The sequence below is a fragment of the Phacochoerus africanus genome, chromosome X, assembly GCF_016906955.1.
Source record: "Phacochoerus africanus isolate WHEZ1 chromosome X, ROS_Pafr_v1, whole genome shotgun sequence".
Taxonomy (NCBI): Eukaryota; Metazoa; Chordata; class Mammalia; order Artiodactyla; family Suidae; genus Phacochoerus; species Phacochoerus africanus.
In genome coordinates this window covers 46,255,832-46,279,054 of record NC_062560.1, presented here as the reverse complement: position 1 = coordinate 46,279,054, position 23,223 = coordinate 46,255,832, and the positions used below count along the sequence as shown (strand labels likewise).

General features: G+C 44.0%; 1 protein-coding gene across 2 annotated transcripts in view; it reads left to right on the top strand.

The window, feature by feature from the left end:
- Window positions 1-21,810, top strand: part of DGKK (diacylglycerol kinase kappa) — a 169,833-nt gene extending 148,023 nt beyond the window's left edge. The window contains exons 13-28 of one of the 2 annotated variants that reach the window (XM_047765459.1): window positions 2,095-2,186; window positions 2,928-3,027; window positions 3,895-4,114; window positions 5,879-5,983; window positions 6,442-6,538; window positions 8,151-8,258; window positions 10,452-10,548; window positions 10,824-10,931; window positions 11,587-11,700; window positions 12,325-12,459; window positions 13,750-13,910; window positions 14,691-14,832; window positions 16,028-16,114; window positions 19,807-19,917; window positions 20,439-20,562; window positions 21,682-21,810. In XM_047765459.1, coding sequence (XP_047621415.1) covers window positions 2,095-2,186; window positions 2,928-3,027; window positions 3,895-4,114; window positions 5,879-5,983; window positions 6,442-6,538; window positions 8,151-8,258; window positions 10,452-10,548; window positions 10,824-10,931; window positions 11,587-11,700; window positions 12,325-12,459; window positions 13,750-13,910; window positions 14,691-14,832; window positions 16,028-16,114; window positions 19,807-19,917; window positions 20,439-20,562; window positions 21,682-21,761 — 1,881 coding nt within the window. In that variant the 3' untranslated portion in view covers window positions 21,762-21,810. The remainder of the gene's footprint in view (window positions 1-2,094; window positions 2,187-2,927; window positions 3,028-3,894; window positions 4,115-5,878; window positions 5,984-6,441; window positions 6,539-8,150; window positions 8,259-10,451; window positions 10,549-10,823; window positions 10,932-11,586; window positions 11,701-12,324; window positions 12,460-13,749; window positions 13,911-14,690; window positions 14,833-16,027; window positions 16,115-19,806; window positions 19,918-20,438; window positions 20,563-21,681) is intronic. The other variant, XM_047765460.1, reaches the window with a different exon arrangement.
- Window positions 21,811-23,223: the final 1,413 nt, after the last annotated feature.

Below are 23,223 nucleotides of genomic sequence, written 5' to 3'. Positions count from 1 at the left end.
GAGGCTAGCTAACATTCACAGGTTCTCCATGAGCATAGTCAGGCTTCTCAGCCTTCCTGAATCCCACTGGCTCTCTAACCAGCCAAGAGGGCTTATATTCCCTGCGTTGGACCCCAGGGCTGGGGTGCTCAATATGTGGCTCAAGCTATTCACTCCCCAGGGTAGGTGTTTGCCTTTTCCTCTGAGTCCCCTCCTAGGGGAACATGTCCAACCTCATTGGTTCTCTTCCCTTCTTATCTGATTCCAAGCGTATCTTTCTTACAGTCTTGGTTGTACAGGAGTCTTTCTGCCAGTTCCCTATTAGTATTCAAAGAGAACTGTTGCACATATTGATGTATTTTTGATGTGTTCGTGGGGAAAGTGAGTTTCATATTCTCATACTCTACCATCTTGATTTGAGTCTCTCTGAGTCTAGGTTTCTTACAGCCCTCCTATTAGTCCCACTGGTTATCTAACCAGCTAAGGGGACTTGTCTTTTGGTGTCAGATCCAAGGGCTGTGGTGCCCGTTACGTGGCTTGAACTGCTCATTCCCCAAAAAGGTTTTCTGCCTTTTTAATCCCATCCCTCTTCTGTGTCTCCTCCCAGGGACACAGGTTCCAAACTGATTGCTTCTCTTCCCTTCCTACTCAATTCTGTGTGCATCTTTCTTACAGTCTTGGTTTTTGAAAATTCTTTGTCAGTATCCACTTAGTTTTCTGTGATAATTTCTCCACATTTAGATGTACTTTTGATGTGTCCATGGGGGGAAATGAGTTCTATGTCCTCCTAATCCACCACCTTGATCTCTTCCCCCAAAAAGTTTGAACTTTTGTCCTAAGAGCAATGAGAAATACATAAGGATTTTTCTTATTCCATTATGAAATGTTTAAACAGTAGGAAATTTTAACTGGTAGTTTCTACCATTAATATTTTACTATACTTTCTTAATCACATTTCTATCCATCTATCTAGTTTTCTAGCTAATATAAATGTTTTAAGCAGAATATCCCCATGGTATGTGGAGAAACAATTGAAGGAACAAAGACTAGAGACAAGGAAAAAAAGATAGGCAGTTCTGTAATTGTATAGACAAAAGATGATGGTGATCTGGACTAGCAAAGTGGTAATAGAGATAAGGAGAAGTGGGTGGACATATTTAAAACCTATTGAAGAGATAGGATCATCAGGAATTGGTAGATGTTTGAATATAGGGGGGGATGGAGAGGGATGCATATAAGTTGTGGTTAGGAGAGCAGACTTAAGAGCCAGACTAGGAGTTCCCCTTATAGCTCAATGGGATAAGAACCCAACTAGTATCCATGAGGATGTGGGTTCGATCTCTGGACTTGCTCAGTGGGTGAAGGATCTGGTGTTACTGTGAGCTGTGGCATAGTTTGCAGATACAGATTGGATCTGGCATTGCCATGGCTGTGGTGTGGGCTGGCAGCTGCAGCTTCCATTCAACCCCTAGCCTGGGAACTTCCATATGCTGCAGGGGCGGCCCTAAAAAGAAAAGAAAGATCCACACTACCTGAAATCAAATCCTAGTTCTGCCACTCATCAGCTCTCCCTTTCCTATGCCTCAGTTTTCATTTCTGTGAAGTGGGGATAATAGTTCTTATTTCATAGAATTGTTAAAAGGATTACTTAAAAAAATACACACACACACACACACACATACATATATCTGAGAAAAGAGCCTGACACATAGTAAGTGCTATATAAGTGGATCCTATTATTATTTTTAATTTTATATATAAGAGGTGACACTTTGGTTGGAAAGATGTGGGTTTGAATCCCAGATCTATTATTTACTAGCTATATAATATGAATTTGTTTGTTCATTTGAAACATGGAACAAACAGTTCCTCCTTCATATGAATTTTTGAGTGTTTAGTTTCATAGAGGAAACAATATGCACCTCTTATTTTTAGAATGACCACAGATCTAAGAGTATCTGTGGAGTTCTTCAACAATAATTCTTTAATTGTGGTTATTTTCAGAGAGGTAGTTGAGTTGCAGGTAGAGCATCAGTAGGAGATGAAAGGGTGAGGATGGGTAGCACCCTATCAAAGCGCTAAGATTCTAGGTCTCAATACTCTTTTTCCCCCTAGGCTGCTGCCATCCAACACTTAGAATCTGCAACCACTGAGTTGAACAAAATCCTGAAGGCCAAGTATCCGACAGAGATGATCATCGCAACCAGGTCAGTATTCTTTTGGCTCTCAATCTTTGGGGTGTTTTTGCCCCTCATGAGCCATTTCTTAGGCAGATATGGGGCTCATTTTAATATGTTGGGGGTTATGGCCAAGGAAAGCATGTTTACCTCTCCAAGTAGAGTTTCTCCCAACTAAAACTTCTTGAATGGAAAGTTTAGGGGGAAAAAAGATGAGATTGGGGTGAAGGTTTCAAAGATAGATTTCCATCTGATTCCTAGATAACTCTCTGTAGTACCTAGTACAGCTGCTTTCTCATAGCCTGAGCAACACAATCTCCCCCTCTAAACATGTGGGTCACTCATTCCTCCTGGGACTCTAGTGGGTTCTCACCAAGTATATCACATTCTCTTTTGAGAAACACTCCCTACAGTTCCAAAGTCATTTGTCTCTACTAAATTAGCTCGATCTTTGAACCATAGCTGATTTGACCTAGGATGAAATCTTGACCCAAGCTGAACCAACTGAATTGTTTTCTAGAAATTCAGAATTTGGGCTAAGAAATGCTATTTAAACTCTCTTTAATATTAGCATATTTCACCATATGCACATGAAGAATCAGAATAAACAAGGAGGGGAGAGGGAGTAGGGGGAGAAGGAAAGGGAGAGAGGAGAGATCAAGAAAGAGAGAGGGAAAAGGAAGAGGAGGAATATAGAAACTAACATAATGAGAGAAGGGCTCTGGACCTCATGGTCCATGTTACATTGTGCCATCTATCTTATCTTTCCAGATTCCTGTGCTCAGCAGTGGAAGATTTTGTGGTTGATATCGTAAAGGCCTGGAGCCGGATAAAACAGAACAATACAGCAATAGAGTCTGTGATTTTGAAAGTAAGTTTCCATTCTTTTCTCTTGTACTCTTTGTGGTGCAAAACTTTTTACCCTTCACCAAATGAAGGGTGGCACTATACATACTTATCCATGTACCATGTACCAAAGCATATGCCAAGCATCTGTCCACATCTAGATGGTGTGCACCAAGCATGCATGAACATGGCTGTATACCAGAACATGCTCCAAAATATATACAACTACATGCTAGAAATACACCCACATTCGCCTCTATAACAACAATAGTAACAGTAATAGCTAATACTTAACATGACACTTACTCTGTGCCAGGCACTGTTCTAAGCACTTAAAATGTATTGACTTATTTAATCTTCACAATTACCCTAGAATATAAAAATGCAAAGAGATTAAGGTACTTGCCTCCACTCACAAACTAGTAAGTGATGGAGCTGGGAATCAAGCCATAATCACACACTACACCCCCGCAAACATCCACACAGACAAAGGCGGACACCAGGCACACATCCAGAACCATATCCACATCCATAGGAGCAAGCCCATGAAACCACCAATCCAGAAATGTTTATCTTTCCTCAATTTTGCCATATTACACATCATCTTACAGGCCACTGTGACATGAAAAAGACTAGGCAACATGCATTGATGCCTGCAGCTGCTCAGAAACAAATGTCTCTTTGAACCCTTAACACCCTTTGGTTATCTTATTACATCTACCCAAGTAGTTCTTACCCTAAACTTTCATCTCCCCACATACAGGTTTCTATGGTCAATGTTCCCAGCCAACTATTAACTCCTCCCCACATCTCTCCATACCATCTGACTCCTCATTCTGTCCTTTCGAGCATGAATCCCTCATAACAATGCCCTGTCTCCTTCCCCACATAGAGTGACTTAATGTATGACAAGCTCAGTGTCCTGATTGATATCCTTGCTGAAGATGCAGCAGTTGAGAAGAGTACTACAGCATATGCAGACAGTGCCACGGCAGATGGAAAGCCCTTCGTCCCACAAATTGACCACATAGCCAAGTGCAAGATGGAGCTGGCCACAAAGGCCCAGAATCTCCAGAAGTCCTTGAAACTCATCATATTCCAAGTTGAACAAGGTAAGGGTCCCAGGGTTGTGGCGATTGAGGTAGAGGAAAGAGAAGGTTCCTGTGGATGGTATACTCCTCTCCCTCACTCTGGGTCTGCTATTTGACACTACTACCAAAATTTAACTAGATTCTGCATTCATAAAGCATCCAAAATCAGTCTTCTGACTTTGCTGATTTGAAAAGCCTCAGCCCGATAAGCTGCCCCTTTGACTTCTTCTGCCTCCCAGGCACTCAACTCTTGCTACCTATTTATTTTTGGAACTAACACTCATCCTAAATAATTACAGCTGCTAAGTGGCTTAGCTCAAAGCTCCATCAACTTCCACCTCCAGACATGGAACTTTTTTCCACCTGCTCCTGTTCCCTTCCAACCACTAAGCCTATGATGATTTTAGAAAGAAAATAGTGTTTATCTCTGCATGTCTTACACAGTATTAATCAGTTACAAGGGCCCTGAAAATGGTCCTGTCAGCTCTGGCATTGATTGCCATTTCCCATAACTTATGACAATCTGCAAGCTTCCAACTCAGTATGAAAACTCTTTCAACTCCTCCAGCTTCTTATGTTAACATTTTGGCTCCCACTTCTTTTCCACAATGCTTCTTTGAAAAACAGATCAGAAAATGGTGTAACAGCAAGTGTGTTCTACCTGAGCTATTGGAATTGAGCAAAAGTTCACGTAGCAAGGAAGTCCCTTTGGCTGGCCTTTGATTTTAAGCTATGGTACCTTCTCCTGCCTTGCTACCTTTAGGTAAAACCTCAGCCAAGTTTCTAAGAAAGAAAGGAAGTATCCCTTCTGCATTGCGAAATCATTAAATAGCCAGTTTGCCTTTATTTGTGCAGGTAGTTTCCAAGTAGAAGGGATCACACCAATCTAACATGGCCATAAACCTGTTAAAACTAACCCTGTCTGCTCCATCAGTACATAAGTCAGAAGTGCAGCTTGTGTGGAGTTCCCATCATGGCGCAGCAGAAACGAATCCAACTAGGAACCATGAGGTTGTGGGTTCTATCCCTGGTCTCGTTCAGTGGGTCGAGGAAACAGCATTGCCATGGGCTGTGGTATGGGTCAAAAACTCGGCTCAGCTCAGATCCTGCATTGCTGTGGCTATTGCATAGGCCAGCGGCTGTAGCTCCAACTGGACCCCTAGCCTGGGAACCTCCATATGCCAAGGGTATGGCCCTATAAAAAGCAAAAAAAAAAAAGTGCAGCTTGTGGCCTTGGGACAAAGAAAGGTACACCCCAGGTAGAATAGGGATTGAACCTGTGAGCTTTAGCATAGGCTGAGCATCTGAGCTATTCAATATATAAGCTGGTGAAAGGAAGGCAACTCCTCAAATATTCTGGGTATTTATCAGACATTTGAGTGGAGGAATGGCATGGTCCTAGAGGGTTAAGTTTAGAACAAAGGTCATGTGAGTAAATGAATTAACAAGTAGGTGAGAATGGAGGTAAAAGAGCAGATTTCCCACCCTATTCCCCCTACCCCTGGCCCAGAGCTTCTACTCATAGCCACATTTACTGGATAACAGGAAAAGAATATCAAGTAAAATTGAGAAAGCTTGGGCATGGATATGAGGAGTGGGCAATATGGAGAGGTGATGATCAAATGAGAGTTTCTGTTGTCTCCCCACACACTGACTGAAATTAACTAAACAAAAGAATTGCTCAAGAAATGTGACCAATTCTCCCTCCCTCCTTTCCTCCCTCTCTTCCTTCCTCCCTTTTCTTCCCGTCCCTATCCTTTCCTCCCTTCTACTTTTTCTCTATAGTTCTTGATGAACAAAGCCGACAGACAATATCAGTTAAGAACTTTAGTTCAACTTTCTTCCTGGAAGATGACTCAGAAGATATTAACCAGATGAGCCCAAGACACCGTAAGGATCCTTTTCTTCTCCTCTTAGTCTAAGCTTCACCTCTGCTCTGTCTTCTAGTTCCCAGAGAATAAATGTGTATTTTTATCCATCTTCCTTGAGCCATAGTCCTGCTCTGCAGAAGATATCACTCCTTCTCCAGAAACCTCACACTATAGGATCCCATGCCCATGTCCAGAAGTAATGACCCCACTAGGTACTTTGAAAAGGCTGGCATGATGAAACCCAAGATGTGAAGCTGTTTCACTGCCAGCAAGCAAGTAGCCCAGCCTAACTAGTCTCTCAGTGGAAGTTCCTGTCCATCCAAAATGATCCCTCTTTGGAACGAGAACCATAAATATTATCTAGGAGAAAGTCACTGAGGTTGACTCTGCTCCAATGGAGAAAGTAGGGTGAAATGCAAGTGGGAGGAAGGGCTTTTTGTTTGTATCTGACACCAAGGTGATATCTTTTGTGTCTAGGTTCTCGTCTTGGTACTTTGTCTTCTATATCTTCTCTCAAAAGTGAAGACCTAGAAAACCTCAATTTGGAACACTTATATTTTACACCTGAAATGATGTAAGTATTCAGGCCTATCACCTCTTCATGGCTTCTTCCTTTCTCTAGTTGAGAGAATATTCTAAGGATACCCAGAACCAACTGTTGACTCTACTTACTAGTTGTATAACCTTACGCAAGTAATTCAACCAAAACTGCAGTGTCCTCTTGTATAAATGGAGGTCATTGTAGAACTTGCCACATAGGTTTACTGCATTTATTGAGTTAATATATGCAAAGTATTTGCATTGAGAAGTGTTTGGCACCCATAGTTACATACTATGTGTTATAACTATTTATTTTTAGTTATTATAAATGTTATTGTCATTTCAAAGGACCTGTTTTTCACTGTTTCCTTTACCAGTAAATGATTGGAGTTGCTAAGAAGTAAGTGGACATTTAGGGAACTAGGTAGCAAATCTAAAGACATCCATCTCAGTAGCCTTACCTCTTTAGAATATCCCCAGTAGCCAAGTTCCACCCCATTGATTCATTTTGAGTTCCATGAAGATCAGTTACATCAGTTAGAGAAACCCCAATTTCTAGACTATGATCAAGGGAGGCAAATCTCATGTGAGAGATGTAGGGTCAGTTTAGTAAGGAATTTTTTAAAAATCTGGGATTAAGTAGCTAAACTGTACCTATTTTCAGTTTCTCAAAAGAAAAACATAGCTAGCAAGTATTTAAGTTTCCTGTACTTCCCATTTATTCTTATCCCAACCCCCACTCCCCTCTACTTTACCATTGATTTTAAGTTCATGTCTGAGGCCTCAATAGACCTACCTAATGAGCTTTGATCAATGGTATGCTGAAAAATGTTTAACAACCGGCTCTCCTGGCGGGAGGAAGCCCTGATTTGTTCCTGGTATAAACCCTCCCATCATGGCCTATTTCAAGTTACTGATATAATGTGTGCAGAGTTGGGAAGTGATGGGCATAATCAGCTTACATAAGCTGGTATGAACTGGCTTTAGCACAATGCTGGTTTTGATGTTGACACCCGAGATGGACGCAGAAGAATCAAAAAACTGCTTGGCTTTTTTCGTTGTATAAATATCTACCCTCATTTATCAGTTTTATTGTTCCATTAGATGTATGGTTACTTTGTCCTTTGATGTGAAAATACTACAGAGGAGTTCATAATCTCTGAAAATAGTAGTGCAGACTTTACTCTCATCATATATATATATATATATTATTACTCAGTGAATTTATTACATTTATAGTTGTACAATGATTGTCACAATCCAATCTCATCATATATTTTTATCTGAGATATTAAATGTTATTTATGGGAATAAGTCAATGACTCTTATTTCCCTTTATTGTGGGGAAAATATTGGCCACTCATATCTGAGAGTCTCCAAAGGTGACTTCTTTATTATGAGTCCCAATCCCACTGAATACTCCCAAAGATGGGGGGGGGGGGTATCCTCTCTTACAGCTAATAAGCTAGTTGTTAACATAAATAGGACTTCTACGTTTGCCTCTCAAGAACATTTAGCCGTGTGCCTAACGTAGAGGCCTTTCCTCAGTGGTTTTTGATCATGCAGATAAAGTCTGCAGCCCAGTGATAACAGTACTTCTTTCCTGCACCAATGCCTATTCTCTTCTTCCCTTTGGCTACTTTCAGACGCTTCAAAGAAAGGTGTGTCATGAACAACTACTTTGGAATTGGACTAGATGCTAAAATTTCTCTGGAATTCAACACCAGAAGAGATGAACATCCAGGACAATACAAGTAAGGAGAAGAAACTCCCCTCCCTACATGCTGACACACACTTGCAATACACGCATATATCCCTACATCCCTTACCTCAAAAACAAGCAACAGAAAGAGGTTCATCTTTTGGAAGTAAAAAACATTGGTCCAAGGTTAGCCTAGTGGGATAGTTGGCCCCAAATGTTGACTGGATCTGTGATGACTCTGCACTAGCATCCTGAACTTGGAGCTGCCTTCCTAGTCTTGACCTGTGAACTGCTATGTAAACATAACTGTTTTGTTAACAGTAACACAGTTTGTTCTGTCTCTGAGAACCTGACAAGGTCCCAGTGGTGGTTTCAGGTCTGTTTTTGCTTGGCAAGGTTGTAAAATATCAAAGATTGCCCTACTGGTTCTTAGTATTCCTAACCTGGTTCCCCTCACCTACTGATTTCATTCTATCTAGTGTTGGCCTACAAATAAAAAGAGGCACACCTTCTACCCACCACTACCACCACCCCCCTGCCACATGCCACCAGAACTCCTCTCTCAGAGCAGGCCTGGACTGAGTAGCAAGTACTTTATCAGATATGTGTTTTGCAAAGAGTTTCCCAGTTGCTTGTCTTTTCATTTTTTAATGGTAAAATAGAAAAATTTTGAATTTCAGTCCATTTTTTTAATGGACCACGTTTTTGATGCCACATCTAAGAAATATTTGCCTACTCCAAGGTCTTAAAATTTTGCTTTATTTTCTTCTAAAATGTTTGTTGTTTTTGCTCTTGCATTTAAGTCTGTGATCTGCTTTGAGTTAATTTTTTATGTATAGAAGTAGGTAAGAATCTAAGTTCGTCTTTTTGCACATAGATATCCATTTACTACAGTGCCATTTTTAAAAACTATCCTTTCCTCCAATGAATTGTGTTGGCACCTTTGTTGACAATCAATTGGCTATAAATGTAAGGTTTTTTTCCCAGACTCTCACTTCTGTTGCATTGGTCTGTGGGTCTATCCTATGCATGTACCACACTGCCTTGATAACTGTAGCTTTATAGTTTTGAAATTGGGAGATGAAAGTTTTCCAACTCTGTTCTTACTTCATAATGGTCTTGGTTGTTCTAGGTATTTTGCATTTCCATATAACTAAACTAGTTTCATAGATAAGGAAACTAATGTGTCCCAAAAACTTACAGTTTAAAGCAGAGTCCAAATAATTTTGTGCTAGCCTTCTTACATTTCAAAACTCATGTCCTGTGGTGGCTCATTTCTGTGGCTCTACTTTAAAAGCTCATAGTTGAGAGGGATGGACTTGGAATTTGGGGTTAAAAGATGCAAACTACTACATTTAGAATGGATAAGCAACAAGGTCCTGCTGTGTAGTACAGGGAACTATATCCAACCTCCTGGAATAGACCATGATGGAAAAGAATATAAAACATAATGTATATAAATGTATGGCTGAGTCACTTTTCTGTACAGCAGAAATTGGCACAACATGATAAATCAACTAGACTTTTAAAAAATTACAAAAAAAAATAAAAGCTCACAGTTAACTATCTAGCCTTTCTAGTGATTTTAAGTATTTTAGCCTATTTTTATCAGACTGCACAGTAACCAGGACCTTGTCCTTCCCACCTCCACCACAAGTCTCCTGACATCTTTGTCTGTCCCATATTCTTTCCACTGGTGGCTCCTCCTCCTGTACAATCTGCCCAGTAAGCTTAGCTCTTTTCTATAGCACTGAATTTTGTCTGACATATAGGTCATGGAAAATCCCTCCGCCATGCCAGAAAAGTTATGCTTCAAAGAAATTACAGTCTAAGAGTCACATGTTTCAAATGAAATGGATTCCAAGCAGCTGAAATCTTGAGCTCCTAGAGTGGCACTTGCCAGGGTTGCTGGTGTGTACCAGCCAGTTATGCTCACAGCTTTTTATGAGTCTTACTTTCTATGTATAGCCTGTCTCTTCCAAGCCTAAACCAATATCAGCAGCAAGTAAAAGTGACAAATCAATGGGATGCTGAGGCCTCAGGGAGACCCAGGAACCCATTGTAGCTGGTGTTTTTATGAGAATGCCAGTTACAATATCCTACATTCCCTCTTGCGTCCAGTTACCATTGAACATGATTCCTCCCTATAAGACCCTTGATGTCTCCTCTTACTTTTCTTCATCCATGTATCTTTATACTACTCGCCCACTGACTACTTTTCTCTACCCTTATCTCCTCCCTGTAGCAGCCGCCTTAAGAACAAGATGTGGTATGGCCTTCTGGGAAGCAAGGAACTCTTCCAGCGCTCTTACAGGAAACTGGAAGAACGAGTGCACCTGGAGGTGAGTGGAAAAGAGAGCGATCCTTCCTGGGCATGAAGAAAGGAAATATCATGACCTTAGGAATCAACTTTCCTCTATATCCTTGGTTCTTCCCAAGCTTTAACTCTGATCCTCACACCCAGTTCATGGGAGGAAGGCATAAAGATAAATTTCCATTTTATGGAGAAGATAATGATAGTATAAAGAGAGGACAGAGCCCTGCCCCCATCTCTGTAAATGTCTCTTCACTTTGGTATCTAAAGCACCAGCCAATAAGGGTTACTCTTTTCTTTCAGTGTGATGGAGAAGCCATCTCCTTGCCAAACCTGCAAGGCATTGTAGTGCTCAACATTACCAGCTATGCCGGAGGCGTCAACTTTTGGGGAAGCAGCACAGCAACAACAGTGAGTATGGAACAAGGAACAGAGAGGGAGACAGGCTTGACCCCTCTAAAGTCTATTAGAAAAGAGAGCTGAACTGATTAGAGTATAGAATAAGAGGAGGTGGGCTGGGAACCTTTATTAGCAGAAGCTATATGATCAGGATTTTTAAAAAACGCAATTACCACCCCAGAGCACAAGAATCAATCCCGAAACTCAGGATCAGATCAATTCTTAGATGTTACCTGGGCCTTGGATCTTCTTTCCTCAGGCCTAACAGATCCTTGAAAGGTTTCCTAGACCATGCTCTTTTCTCTAAGGAGGTCTGTCAATAAAATCTCCTGGGACATTGGCTGTGACTCCTTTCCTCTGAGCTCACCCAAGAAGGAAGGCCATATGAGACCAGTGGGACTGGCCTTGGGGATCTACGATGTTAGATTGGACAGAGAGGGAACCAGTTGAGAGCTGTGATCTCAAAAGGGGCTGAGTTTTGATCTCAGTGCCTTTTTCCCAAATTGGCTTCCTAACTTCATCCTTTCCCCTCTGAATATGTAGTATTTTCTCCACTCTTCATGAGCTAGAAAAATTCTCACCAGGAGCTTTCAAAGCATACCTGTTTGCAATAGACAAGGTGTGGTTTCTCAAGAGTGAGATATGTAACCCAGTTCTTCCTCCTCAGGAATATGAGGCTCCTGCAATAGATGATGGGAAGCTGGAGGTAGTGGCAATCTTTGGTTCCGTACAGATGGCAATGTCCCGTATCATCAACCTGCATCATCATCGCATTGCCCAGGTAGGCACAGGCCAGGTGGGCACCAGATAAGGTTTGACCTCTGTGACTACAACCCAGGATGTGGGCTAGCCCCAAGAATTGACCAGATATAAGAATGGCAGGGTGGGAGTTCCTGTAGTGGCTCAGCAGTAATGAACCCAACTTTTATCCATGAGGACGCGGGTTCGATCCCTGGCCTCGCTCAGTGGGTTAAGGATCTGGCATTGCTGTGCACTGTGATATTGGTAGCAGATGCTGCTCGGATCCCGCATTGCTGTGGCTGTGGGCTATGGGCTGGGTTGTAGACTGGCAGCTGCAGCTCCAATTCGACCCCTACCCTGAAATCTTCCATAGGCTACAGCCCTAAAAAGACAAAAATAATAATAATAATAATGGCAGGATGGAGGAGAACAGATAATCTGGTGGGCAGCAAGGTGTTGGCCGAGGTTAGAAACAGAGATGGTAGGGACCAAAGGAGCAAAAAGCCCACAGGAAACATGGGTTTCCTCCCTGGGATAACCTAATTCACATTTTTGCCAGTCCTTTTCAGATATTCATTTCGACCATGACTGTGAGGCCATCAGAGTGGTCTATACATTGCCTCATTCTTTCTCCCCCATTCTCCCTCCTCTTCTTCTCTGGCAGTGCCGCGAGGTGATGATAACCATCGATGGTGAAGAAGGTATCCCAGTGCAGGTGGACGGAGAGGCCTGGGTTCAGAGGCCAGGCCTTATCAAGATTAGATACAAGAATGCTGCCCAGATGCTAACAAGAGATCGGGTGAGAAGGGAAAGGCTTGACTTGGGTTCCTCTACCATCTTATCTGTATCTATCACCTGAGTACTAAATACTTCCAGTCAAGCAAAAGTCCTCAAAGGGAGGTCTGCATGACGTTTGTATCAGAGGCACCTTGGATGCCTTTTAGAAATGCACATTCCCAGGACCCACACTGACCCACTGAATCCAAGTGGGGATGGGCAGTTCCTGGGAACTTGCGTTTGCAGACACGTGCCCCACATGCTGATATATAGAGTCACTTGCAAGCTACTGTCCAAGAGAGTGAGACAAGGCACCCTCTCCTGTGGTTTTTGACAGAGTTGTCCTCCTCCCTCCACTGCACTGAGAGCTAAAGGCCTCAGGTGGTTATGGAGAAATCTGCTCCCTTAATAAGAGATGTTTCATTGACTATGGGCTTTAGGTTCCTCTAAGGTATCTTAAAAATATTCCATTCCCAAATGTCACCCACCTCAGCTAAACCTTTAACCTAAAGCCAGCAAGGAGCCATTATCAATCAGATGCTCAGTGCTTAGAGGCTTCCTTCCACTCTAGCCTGTGCACAGTCCATAGAAACAGCAATAGGGAAGGGATGGGATGGCTGGTTTATAAACTACCTACATTGTGTCGGGCACATTACATGTATGCTTCCAAGTAGGTCCTCTCAACAATCCTATGAGGTAGATATACTTATTCCCATTTTACAGGTGAGGAAAATGAGGACCAGAGGGGTTAGATCCTTTACTAAAGGTCACACAACTAGTACAGGACAGAAGCATGATTCCAAAATTAAACTAAATATGTCTCTCCTGGGGTTGTGGGTTGGAAATCCTATAAAATTGGATTATGATGATCATTGTGCAACTGAAAAAAAATTAAGCTAAATATGTCTCTAAATATGGCTCTAATGATGTGTCTAAATATGGATCTAAAATCCATGAGAACATATTGCCTAGATTTGGCAAAGAGGGGAGCATGAAAGGTACTCCACTGTTTTAACTGATCATAATGCCTTCATATGGGAGCTTCTGGAAGGCAGACATCTGTCTGATTCAAGTTTGTTGTCCCAAGACTTAGCATGATAACAGCAATAGCAAAAACTACAAGTGCTTAGGATGAAAGAGGCATTGAATAAAATGTTGGACAGATGTATTGGTGTGGAGATGGGTGTATGGAGGAATGGATGGGGCCCTCTTTCACCTTTTCCCACTGTACCCACAAATAGCAGTCTCAGATCTGTCACGTGCCCTCTTGGCTACGGCAGTCATTAAGATCTGCCACTGTCTTCATCTCCAGGACTTTGAGAACTCAATGAAAATGTGGGAGTGCAAGCACTCTGAAATCCAAGCTGCCTCTCAACCCCAGCTGGACTCCCAGGAATCTCAAGATAGCCTCTCTGATGAGGAGTATGCCCAGATGCAGCGCTTAGTTCAGCTTGCAGAAAACCTCATCAGCAGGTAAGTGGACTGACCCAGATACGGATGGGGAAATCCCAAGAAGGGATAGGGAGAAGAAGCCAATTTGTGTCTGTTGGCTACTGGAGAGCCTGGCCTCAGAAAGGTGGAGATGGACAGGGACCCTGAAAATCCAGATAGAGAATAGTCTTTGTGGTCACCACTAACCCAGCTTGGACCTCTCCCATTAGGCCCAGAGATGAATTGTGATCTCCTCCTGCTGCCCCAGACCCAACAGGATTAAAAATGTTCATCCTAGGAGTTCCCATGGTGGCACAGCAGATTAGGGATCCATGTTGTCTCTGCAGTGGCACAGGTTCTACCCCTGGCCCAGCGCAGTGAGTTAAGGATCCAGTGTGGCCGCAACTGTGGCATAGGTTGGAGCTCCAACTCAGATTCAATCTCTGGCCCAGAAGTTTCCATGTGCCACAGGTGTGGCCAAAAAAAAAAAATGTTTATCCTTTCCCTCAAATGTCCAGAAGGCCTTAGAGTTCCTGGAGACAGCTGCCCTCCTCTATTCTAGCCTCCCTCTCTCCCAAAGCACCCAGGATCGAATTGAAGTGAGACAAGGATAGACAAAAGTGGATACCTAGAGAAGAGCAGAAACATATTCTGGCACAAGTGGCTCCCTAGAGGAGAGTAGAAATAACAGGAGAAAATAAAGTATCCAATTTGGGGACCGAGGGCTTTCATTTTTACCCTTAATCCCAACCTTCCCCAGCACCTCAGACCAGAAGTCCTTCAGAACACTAGGCTCAATTATCTGTCCTTACTTTATTACAGACTTACTGACCTAAGCAAGGTCCACCAGCATGTGCCTGTCCTCATGGATTCTGTGAATGCCAGTGCTAACATCTTGAACAACATATTTTACAGCCAAGACAGCACCAATGAGGCAGGTGCAGCTTCCTGCACTCCCATTGAGGTAAGGGAGGGAGGGGCAGATGAGGGAAAGAAGTCAAACCAAATAGGAAAGGGGATAGAAGGGAAGGGAGGGGAGCCAGAGGTTGGATAGAGAAACTGGGCAAATGATATGGCAGGAAACTGATGGATAGAGTTAGACAGGGAGGCAGGTATTCCTTGACCTGTTACAGGTCCAGAGTGGGTACTGGGAGAATCCCCCAGCAGATGTCATCAGCCTGACAGCTATCTACAACACTGGCTCTAGGAGCAATAGCCTGTGAATGGAGAGGAGCTTGGCTTTGGCCCTTCCTCATCCCAGGTAGATCCCTGTATAACCTGTCAAGGTGACACTTGTCATTGAAACCTCAGCTCCAGGCTGCCTTGGTTTCCCTCTTGAGGGAAAGGTCCAGATGTGGATACTTGCTGTTTAAATGGGCCATCTCATGACTTTACCCACTGGCAGAAGATTGAAGTGATGCTTTTAAAAAGTAAGCAATGAGATCCTGCTGTATAGCACTGGGAACTATATCTAGTCACTTATGATGGAGCCCGATGGAGGATAATGTGAGAAAAAAGAATGTATATACGTATGTGTGATGGGGTCACTTTGCTGTATGGTAGAAAATTGACAGAACACTGTAAACCAGCTATAATGGAAAAAATTAAAATCATTTAAAAAATTTAAAAAGTAAAAGTAACTTTAGTGCTAGGCAAACAATACCAAAGGGCCACATACAGGGTCAGGGCCTCCTAAAACGTAGGTTACCTATTTATCTGGGGCCAGATCTGGGTTGGAGAAGGACTGGAGCTCAAGGCCCGGAGTTTCAAGAGGAGAGATGGTTAGGCCTAACTCCACCTACCATGGGAAAGGTGGCTTTGGCCTAGTGGCCATAGGTGGCCTCTGTGGTTTGCATAGTTCTTATTTCCCTGTACCCCCAGCACTCAGCAATGATGCCAAATGCCAGGTTGTACTGTGCCGCTACATAGAACACACCAAGACAGTTGCATTGGTAGTTCGCAGCTGGCATCAGTTCTGACTGGTCGGCATCCATGCTGTACTACTAGTTGTGCTATCTTGCGAATATTACTTTTTCACCTACAGCCACGTCCTGCTAGCCTGCTCCCACCTCCCCAGAGAAGCCAGCTGCATGCTTACTAACCAACAACTCCTGTCTTGGCCCTCTCCCTTCCTTTTTTTCCCTCTCTTCTCCTCTCAGACGCTAACCAGAAATGACGCAGTCGATGTTACACTTAGTCTTAAAGGGCTCTACGATGACACCAAAGCTTTCTTGGATGAAAACTTGGTGAGTGGAGGGGGTGGGAACGAGGGATGGCAAAGTGTCTCATCTGAAGGTGGTCACGGGCTGTGCCGGGTTCCAGGGCATTGGGAGACATGTAGGAGCATTTTGGCCAGATGCTTACCTGGCGGTCCATGCTGTGTCATCCTCACCCAGAATTGTCATTGGTTGTGTCATGTCCTAGGTTATGCTAATCCATAGGGACTACCGTTATCATTGAAGAAAAGTCTCTCCTTCTCCTTTGACAAATGTCTCCTGGGTCCAGACCAGGCCAAACAAAAGCAGGGTGTTGTCATCATACCTCATACAGTTTCAGAAGAAAAGGGTGAGCTTTTTTGAGCAGCTCTCCATCTCCCAAGTTTCCACATACATCTCTTGCCATGTTGGCAGACAGACAGTATGGAAGAGTGGGGAAGGTCAGGGGGGCTCCAGGTTCGAATCCCAAATCTGTCGCTTACCAACTATATTCGTTTCCTAAGGCTGCTGTCACAAAATGCTAACATCTGGGTAACTTCAAACAACTGAAATTTCTTGTCTCACAATTCTGCAGACTAGAAGCCTGAAATCAAGGTGTCAGTAGGGCCGCGTTCCTCTGGAAACCTGTAGGGAAATCCTTCCTTGCCTCCTCCTAGCTTCTGGTGACTTGTGGGCAATCTTTGATGTGTTCCTTGGCTTGTAGATGCATTACTCCAGTCCTCCGTATTCACACACTGCTCTCCTTGTGTCTTTCCAGTCTTGATATGGCCAGCTCCTTAAAGGATACCAGTCATACTGCATCAGGGCCTGCCCTACTCCAGGGTCCAGACCAGGCCAGTGGTCTCATCTGAGTAACTGATTACATCTGCAGTGACCCTATTTTCAAATAATTGTGGTACTGAGGGTACTGACCCTATTTCAAGACACCTTTTTGGAGGGGACACAAATGAATCCACAACGCTAGCAACTACACCTCTCTGGGTCTCAGTTTCCCTACCTACAAAATAAGGACAGTAATCTCTACCTCGCCAGGTCATTGTGACGATTAAACAAACTACTGCATGTTAAGGGCCTCACTCTGCCTAGCAGCCTGAATGGTGGTAGATTGTATTAGTGTTAGGGAAAATGGACTGAGGCTCAGTTTTTGAGCCACAGGAAGAGTTGCTATCTCTCATATTGCAAAGCCCATCGGCTCACCTGGTGAGTGTGCTCTAATGAGTCAACTGATCGTGACCACCCCACTTTGAGATTCGCCACTAAGGCCCCGAGGAAGGTGCTGTTCTTGCCTCTCGTCTAATTAAGGCTTATTTGAAGAGGGGCCTCTGAGTTGATTTTGTAAGAAGTGCATCCACTTCCCCTTTTCCATTTGCACATCTAATTGGCACACTGCACAGGTGGCAGAGTGGCTAAAGCAATCAGGCCAGGCTGTCCCAGCATCTGAGCCCCAGGTTAGAGTCTTTCAAGCCTTTGGTGGCTGTGACAGAAGTACCTTCTATATATAGGCAGAGCTCTGTGGCCTCGCCAATTTGGGCAGCAGGAAATATGGGAGCTTGGCCTCTCATTGCCACTCAGGCTTTCTTGAGGCTCATGGGATCATGAAAATTGGTTTGTACCAGCCAATATCCCCAAATGAACACATAGCACACTTAATATAGAACCCGGTAAGGATCCCCTGACGCACACATGCATGCACACACACATCTAAATGAGACCTGGGTGCACATGGCAGCTAAGAATGACCATGTGTCCCCAGAAAGGCCATATCATAGAGGTGTCCTGGACATAAGGCTTATTTCATCTGAATGTTGTTGTTCTTCCCCTTAAAGAAGGAAGACAGTAGGGAGCTCAGTGTTGGGAGTGGGATGCAGCCTTCTGATGAAGAAACTACCATCCAGTACCTCCCGCTGCCCTTATTTGGCAAACTGGCTTAGTGATATATTATAACAGGAACCAAGAAGTGAACAACAAAGGCCTCTGAGTTAGTTTGCACACTTATCTCAGAGAAGAGTCCTGGACAAAGTCTCCACTGGAGCCAGAAGGACAAGAGAATAGAGCATGAGACTCAGGCCCACCCACATACTATTTCTCAGAGCCTAAGTCTTTAGCTGCCAAATAGGAAGTCATTAGAAAGCCATTTTATCCCTTTCCTGTTATCATTAGGAATCATTCTCTAAGGCCCTCAATTCTTTCTTCTCTGTGTCTTTGGATTTGACTACCAAATCCCTTTTGAGCTCCGCTGGTTGGTGTGCCCCTAAGGACTCCCTGCCCCCTTCCCCCTTCTCTTGAATAGATGGCCATTTCTACCTGACACCACTGTTCCCCATCCCACCACCATGGGCACACACATGTTCTATGCATCTGAGCTACTCTGTACTATCCTAAATCATTACTTGTAAAGCAAAAGCAAGAGATTACTTCTCCTGTGTGACTCGTTCCCCTCTCATATCCCATCCTGATTGATCATAACCTCTGATCCCATCCCCTGCTCATTCCACCTGCTGCCCATTTGTGACAGTTGGCAAGGTTCCACTTACAGCTGGCCCATGCACAGGGAGGAGGCACAAAAGTACCAGACTGAAAGTAGGGTGCGTGCCAGGGGGGAGAGAGGAAGCCAAGTTAGGTGGGCTGGAAAGCACGTCAGGGCTGACAATAGCAGCACACGTCTGTTCTTCCAGCTTTCTGTTCAGTGGAACATGAACTATCTCATCTATGCTATTGGTCTAGAACTTGGTTCTTCTGAGTTGGAGATAGAATTAGTACTGAATTCTTCCCTTTGATTTTTGCTATAACAATGTTGCCTGCATAATACATATTTTTAATTAAAAAAAAACTATCAAGGGAAATGGCCCCAGAAAAATATATTTTAACACTCCATGGACCATATAGGGTTCATCCTGCGGGTCTGGGGGTTACCAGGAAATGATTAAACTTTGTTTCCTGAACCCATGGGACAAGCCATCTAGAACTATTTCTCTATTACTCAAAGTGAATAGCAAGGGGATAAAAGCACAGCCTTCAGAGGCAGACCCCCTTTGCAAGTAAGGGAAAATTTGAGCCAATCTCTCTCTCTTTCCTTTAACTTACAGTAACTGTGTCATAAAGATGCCCACCCCCAGTATCCAGCCAGCACACACTGCCTTCCTGGGACAGTGTGATATAGAGGGTAGGCTATAGAGTTAAATAGTCTGGGTTTCTGTCTAGCCATATGGTCTTGAGCTTCTTTGAGTCTGTCTTCTCGCCTATAAAATGACAACAGTAATACTTTGTAAGGTATTCTAAAGCTATTGGAAAGATGGAATGAAATCATGTATGCACAGTGCCTGACAAATAGTATATGTTCAGGAATTGGTAGCTATTACTGGTGGTGGGGGGTACTTAGATGTCTCCAGGGACTTGAGGGTCAAGGGTAGGACCCTTATCCTGGACCCTAAGTTGTAGGGGTACAACTCAGTGTTAAGTTGTACAAACTTAATGCTTGCCAAACTATGAGCATTCCCAGTGCCAAGGAAAGTATCACTATCTAGTTGTCTCCTGGGTCTCCCTATTGACAAGGTAAAGAGCTGGCTATACTTTCCAGTGACCCCGTTGGCCAAAAGAGATATAGGTTGGCACCCTGTGGTCTCATGGCCACTAGCAGGGACTAGGAGTTGGGGAGACAGCAAGAGTCTTTGAAGGCAGGGTGGTCGGCCTTGGATACTCACTCTTTTTCCTGTCTTCACCAGCTGAGAAATGCTGAATATGAGGCCACACTGCAAACTTCCCTGGATGCCATGAGTAAGGAGTTCGAAAAGCTATCCAAGATTGACTGGATGAATTCCATCCTCGTTCCGGAGGTATGTGACCTGTGGACTGGGAAATAAAGGGGGAGGGAGTTCCCGATGTTGCTTAGTGGACTCAGAACCTGACATAGTCTCTGTGAGGATGCGGGTTTGATCCCTGGCCTTGCTCAGTGGGTTAAGGATCCAGCATTCCCATGAGCTGCAGTGTAGGTCACAGATGCAGCTCAGATCCAGTGTTGCTGTGGCTGTGATGTAGGCCGGCAGCTGCAGCTCCATTTTGACCCCTCGCCCAGGAACTCCCATGTGCCCAGGTGTGGCCCTAAAAGGGCAGCAGGGCAGTGGGGGGGGGCAGGCATTTAGCAGAGCATCTGGCCCTGTATAGGATCTTGGTATAAAGATCAGATGCCTTCTGGGGCCTGGGACTAGTGATTAGGAGTAACTCCCACAGCAGGATAGATAACAGATCTGCCTGCTTCCACAGCTGTCCTTGTTCACCACCTTGCCAGGCCTCTAGGACTTGTTTCTGAATACTAGGCAGTTAACATTTTGACCTTCCTCTTGTTGTGGTTCGCCAGGAAAAATCTTCAGACACTGACAGTAGAAGCCTCAGATTGAAAGTTAAGTTCCCCAAATTGGGGAAGAAGAAGCCAGAAGAGGAAGACAGGCCTAAATCAGGCCAAGGCATCCAGGGTTTTATTGGTAAGTTTCCCTGACAGACACAGAGATCGTGAAGACGTCCCCCGAGCAGCCTGGGTACCTCCCAAGGGCCTGCAGCTCCCATTAGAAATGCGCACGGGGATGGAGGTGATGGAGGAGGTGGCCAGCTGGGAGCCAACCTTAGGTGATCCCAAGTAGTCTCTTGGACAAGGTGTGTGTTAGAAAGTGATAGGGACACTGACAGGAAGAGAACCTTCGAGGCAACTTTGCTGTGTGGTCTTTGTGATAGAAACAGCCGAAGAGAAAAATGAGAACAGGTAGCAGGTAGTTACCTTTCTGCTTGACCCATTCCTTTCCTTGGTTGATAAAGTATGGCAAAGCAGTCCAACTTAGATCTCTCTCCCAGTCTAATACAGCTACAAGCTTTTGGTCCTGCTCCAAAAGGCAGCACTATTTGAGATGGGTTGGGGTTGTCCGTGCTGGGGACCCTACAGGGTTCCATGACCTGTCTAAACATTCTTAAGCCTTATGTGTTATAGATCCCTGGAAATGCAAATTTTCTGTTTCATTATTTAAATTTTGGTTCCACCCCTTCTTCAGAATTGGACTTAAATGTTATTGAGATGTCAGTGGATCTCAAAAGAAGGTTCCCTTAGAGTTTTCCATTCGGCCAATTCTAATGGCAGTGGTCTCTCCTAAAATCTGAGCCTAGATGATGACCTGGAAGCTTGAGAGAGAGAACAGTAGTGGACATGGCGGGGGCGGGGGAGGGATGGAAGGCAACAGTTTTGTTTTTGAGGAACTGAGAGTTTGCACAGGTGCCAAGAGAGAATCTCCAGGACCAAACTATGTTTTCTCAGGTTTGGTCCAATGGGTCTGAGTCCCTAAGAATCTGCCAGGTGGGAGACCATGGTGCATGAGAGTCTTTCTGAAGACGCTGAAGCAGTTTCATGGATTATCAGCTTCTGAGAACTCATGCCATTGGTGTTTGGCTCGCATGATGGCAGGTGGTTTCCTAAGATGGTTCAGAGATGGCATAATAGGAACAAACCAGTCTGTCTCCTAAAGGACTCTGTCTGCTCTCTTTAGGATCCATACATTTGGACATCTGGCAATGTGCTAACCTCAACACTATTTCTAACCTTGCTTTTTTCTCTTAAGGTAATTTGTGGCATCGCAGACATCGCAGAGATGAAGCAAAAGATGATGATCTTCCAACATCATCAGAATCTCAACTATAGTCCTTGAAGGCTAGATGGAAGGAGAACTCACAACGTTTAGGATTCTGCTAAAAACTCTTGAAACCTCAATACAGGCAAGACTAAATTATTTCAGAACAAACATGAGCACCACCAAGAAAGATCCTCCAATTCTTTACACTAATATTTTTTCCTGGACTCAATCAGGTCTCCTTAGAGGTTTACATTTTCTCATTGGCCAAAGATTCTTGCTCCGAGTTGTCTTGTTCAGTTCTCCTTCTCTTTGCTCATCTTAAGCAACTACAATATTTAATTGAGATAAGCTTTTCGTGAATGGCCTGGGATCTACAAAGGATTCAAGGGAGTTCACCTTTTCAGGGAATTTTGGAATGTTTTTCTCTGACTGATAGAGAAACTATTGATGTTAGAGAATGAATGAAAGATATACTCTCAGGGAGATTAGGAGAGGGGTCAGGACAGCCAGGCTTAGTGGTGTTTCTCCCCCAATCCTTGCCAATTTGCAACTTTTGACTTCAGGAGGTCTTTTCTAGTTGGCTTATTAAGGTGAGAACTAGGTCCTGGGGGCTTGTCCACTTGCCTGTGACCATGTAAAATCTTTTCTTGTGACCACTCTCTCTCTGCAAACCCTTTATATTTTTCCATGTGCGCATGTACGTCTTTGCACACGTCCAGGTGGTGCTCTGGTGGCTGGGTGGGCCCATTGATTGGAACTCACCCCTATGGCAACCATACAAGCTCCCCTCCTACTGCCTTGATCCTAGCCTGCATGCCTCCATGGAGAGTTTGCCTGCATTCTTGCTGGATTTTTTAACTAAATGTTTTGCCGCTGTGCTGCAATATAGCTATGTATAGAGACATATAAAGATATGTATATATATCTATATATATATATATAGATATCTATATATATATATCTATATATTTTTAAGAACTGAAAATACAACTCGACCTCTAAGTGACCCTATAATTTATTGTGCTAACCCAGGAATCCCTCCCCACCCTGATCCCACCCCCTACCCCGCCATTACCCCCACACACATAGGCCTCTACCAACTGCCCTAGTTCTTGGTGGAGCTTCAAATCTTTTGGTGCATTTTCAGCGTCTTAGAAGTGGCTGGGGTCTACCTATGGCCCAGCTGATTCTGACGCCCCCTTAAAATTCTGAGCCAGGCTACAGAAAAGGGAACAAAAACACCAATGCCCTAGAGAAGGGGGCTAAGCTGGCATGCTGCCTTTTTTGCTCTGTCCTGGACTCTACATCAGCAACTGCCCCAAACTGTGCTGTCCCCTTCCCCAATAAAGACTATATGGAGCAACCAGGCCTTGAGCTCTGTGACTTAGATGCCTGAGCTAGGGGCTGCCTGACCATCAAGTCGCAGCCTAGGCCCTTCCCCACAAGCTCCATCTTGGCCTGTGTCTTCTGGGTTAAGTCCCCCCAAATCACCTTTGAATCCCCTTTCTTGCTCCTTTCCCTTGAGTACAG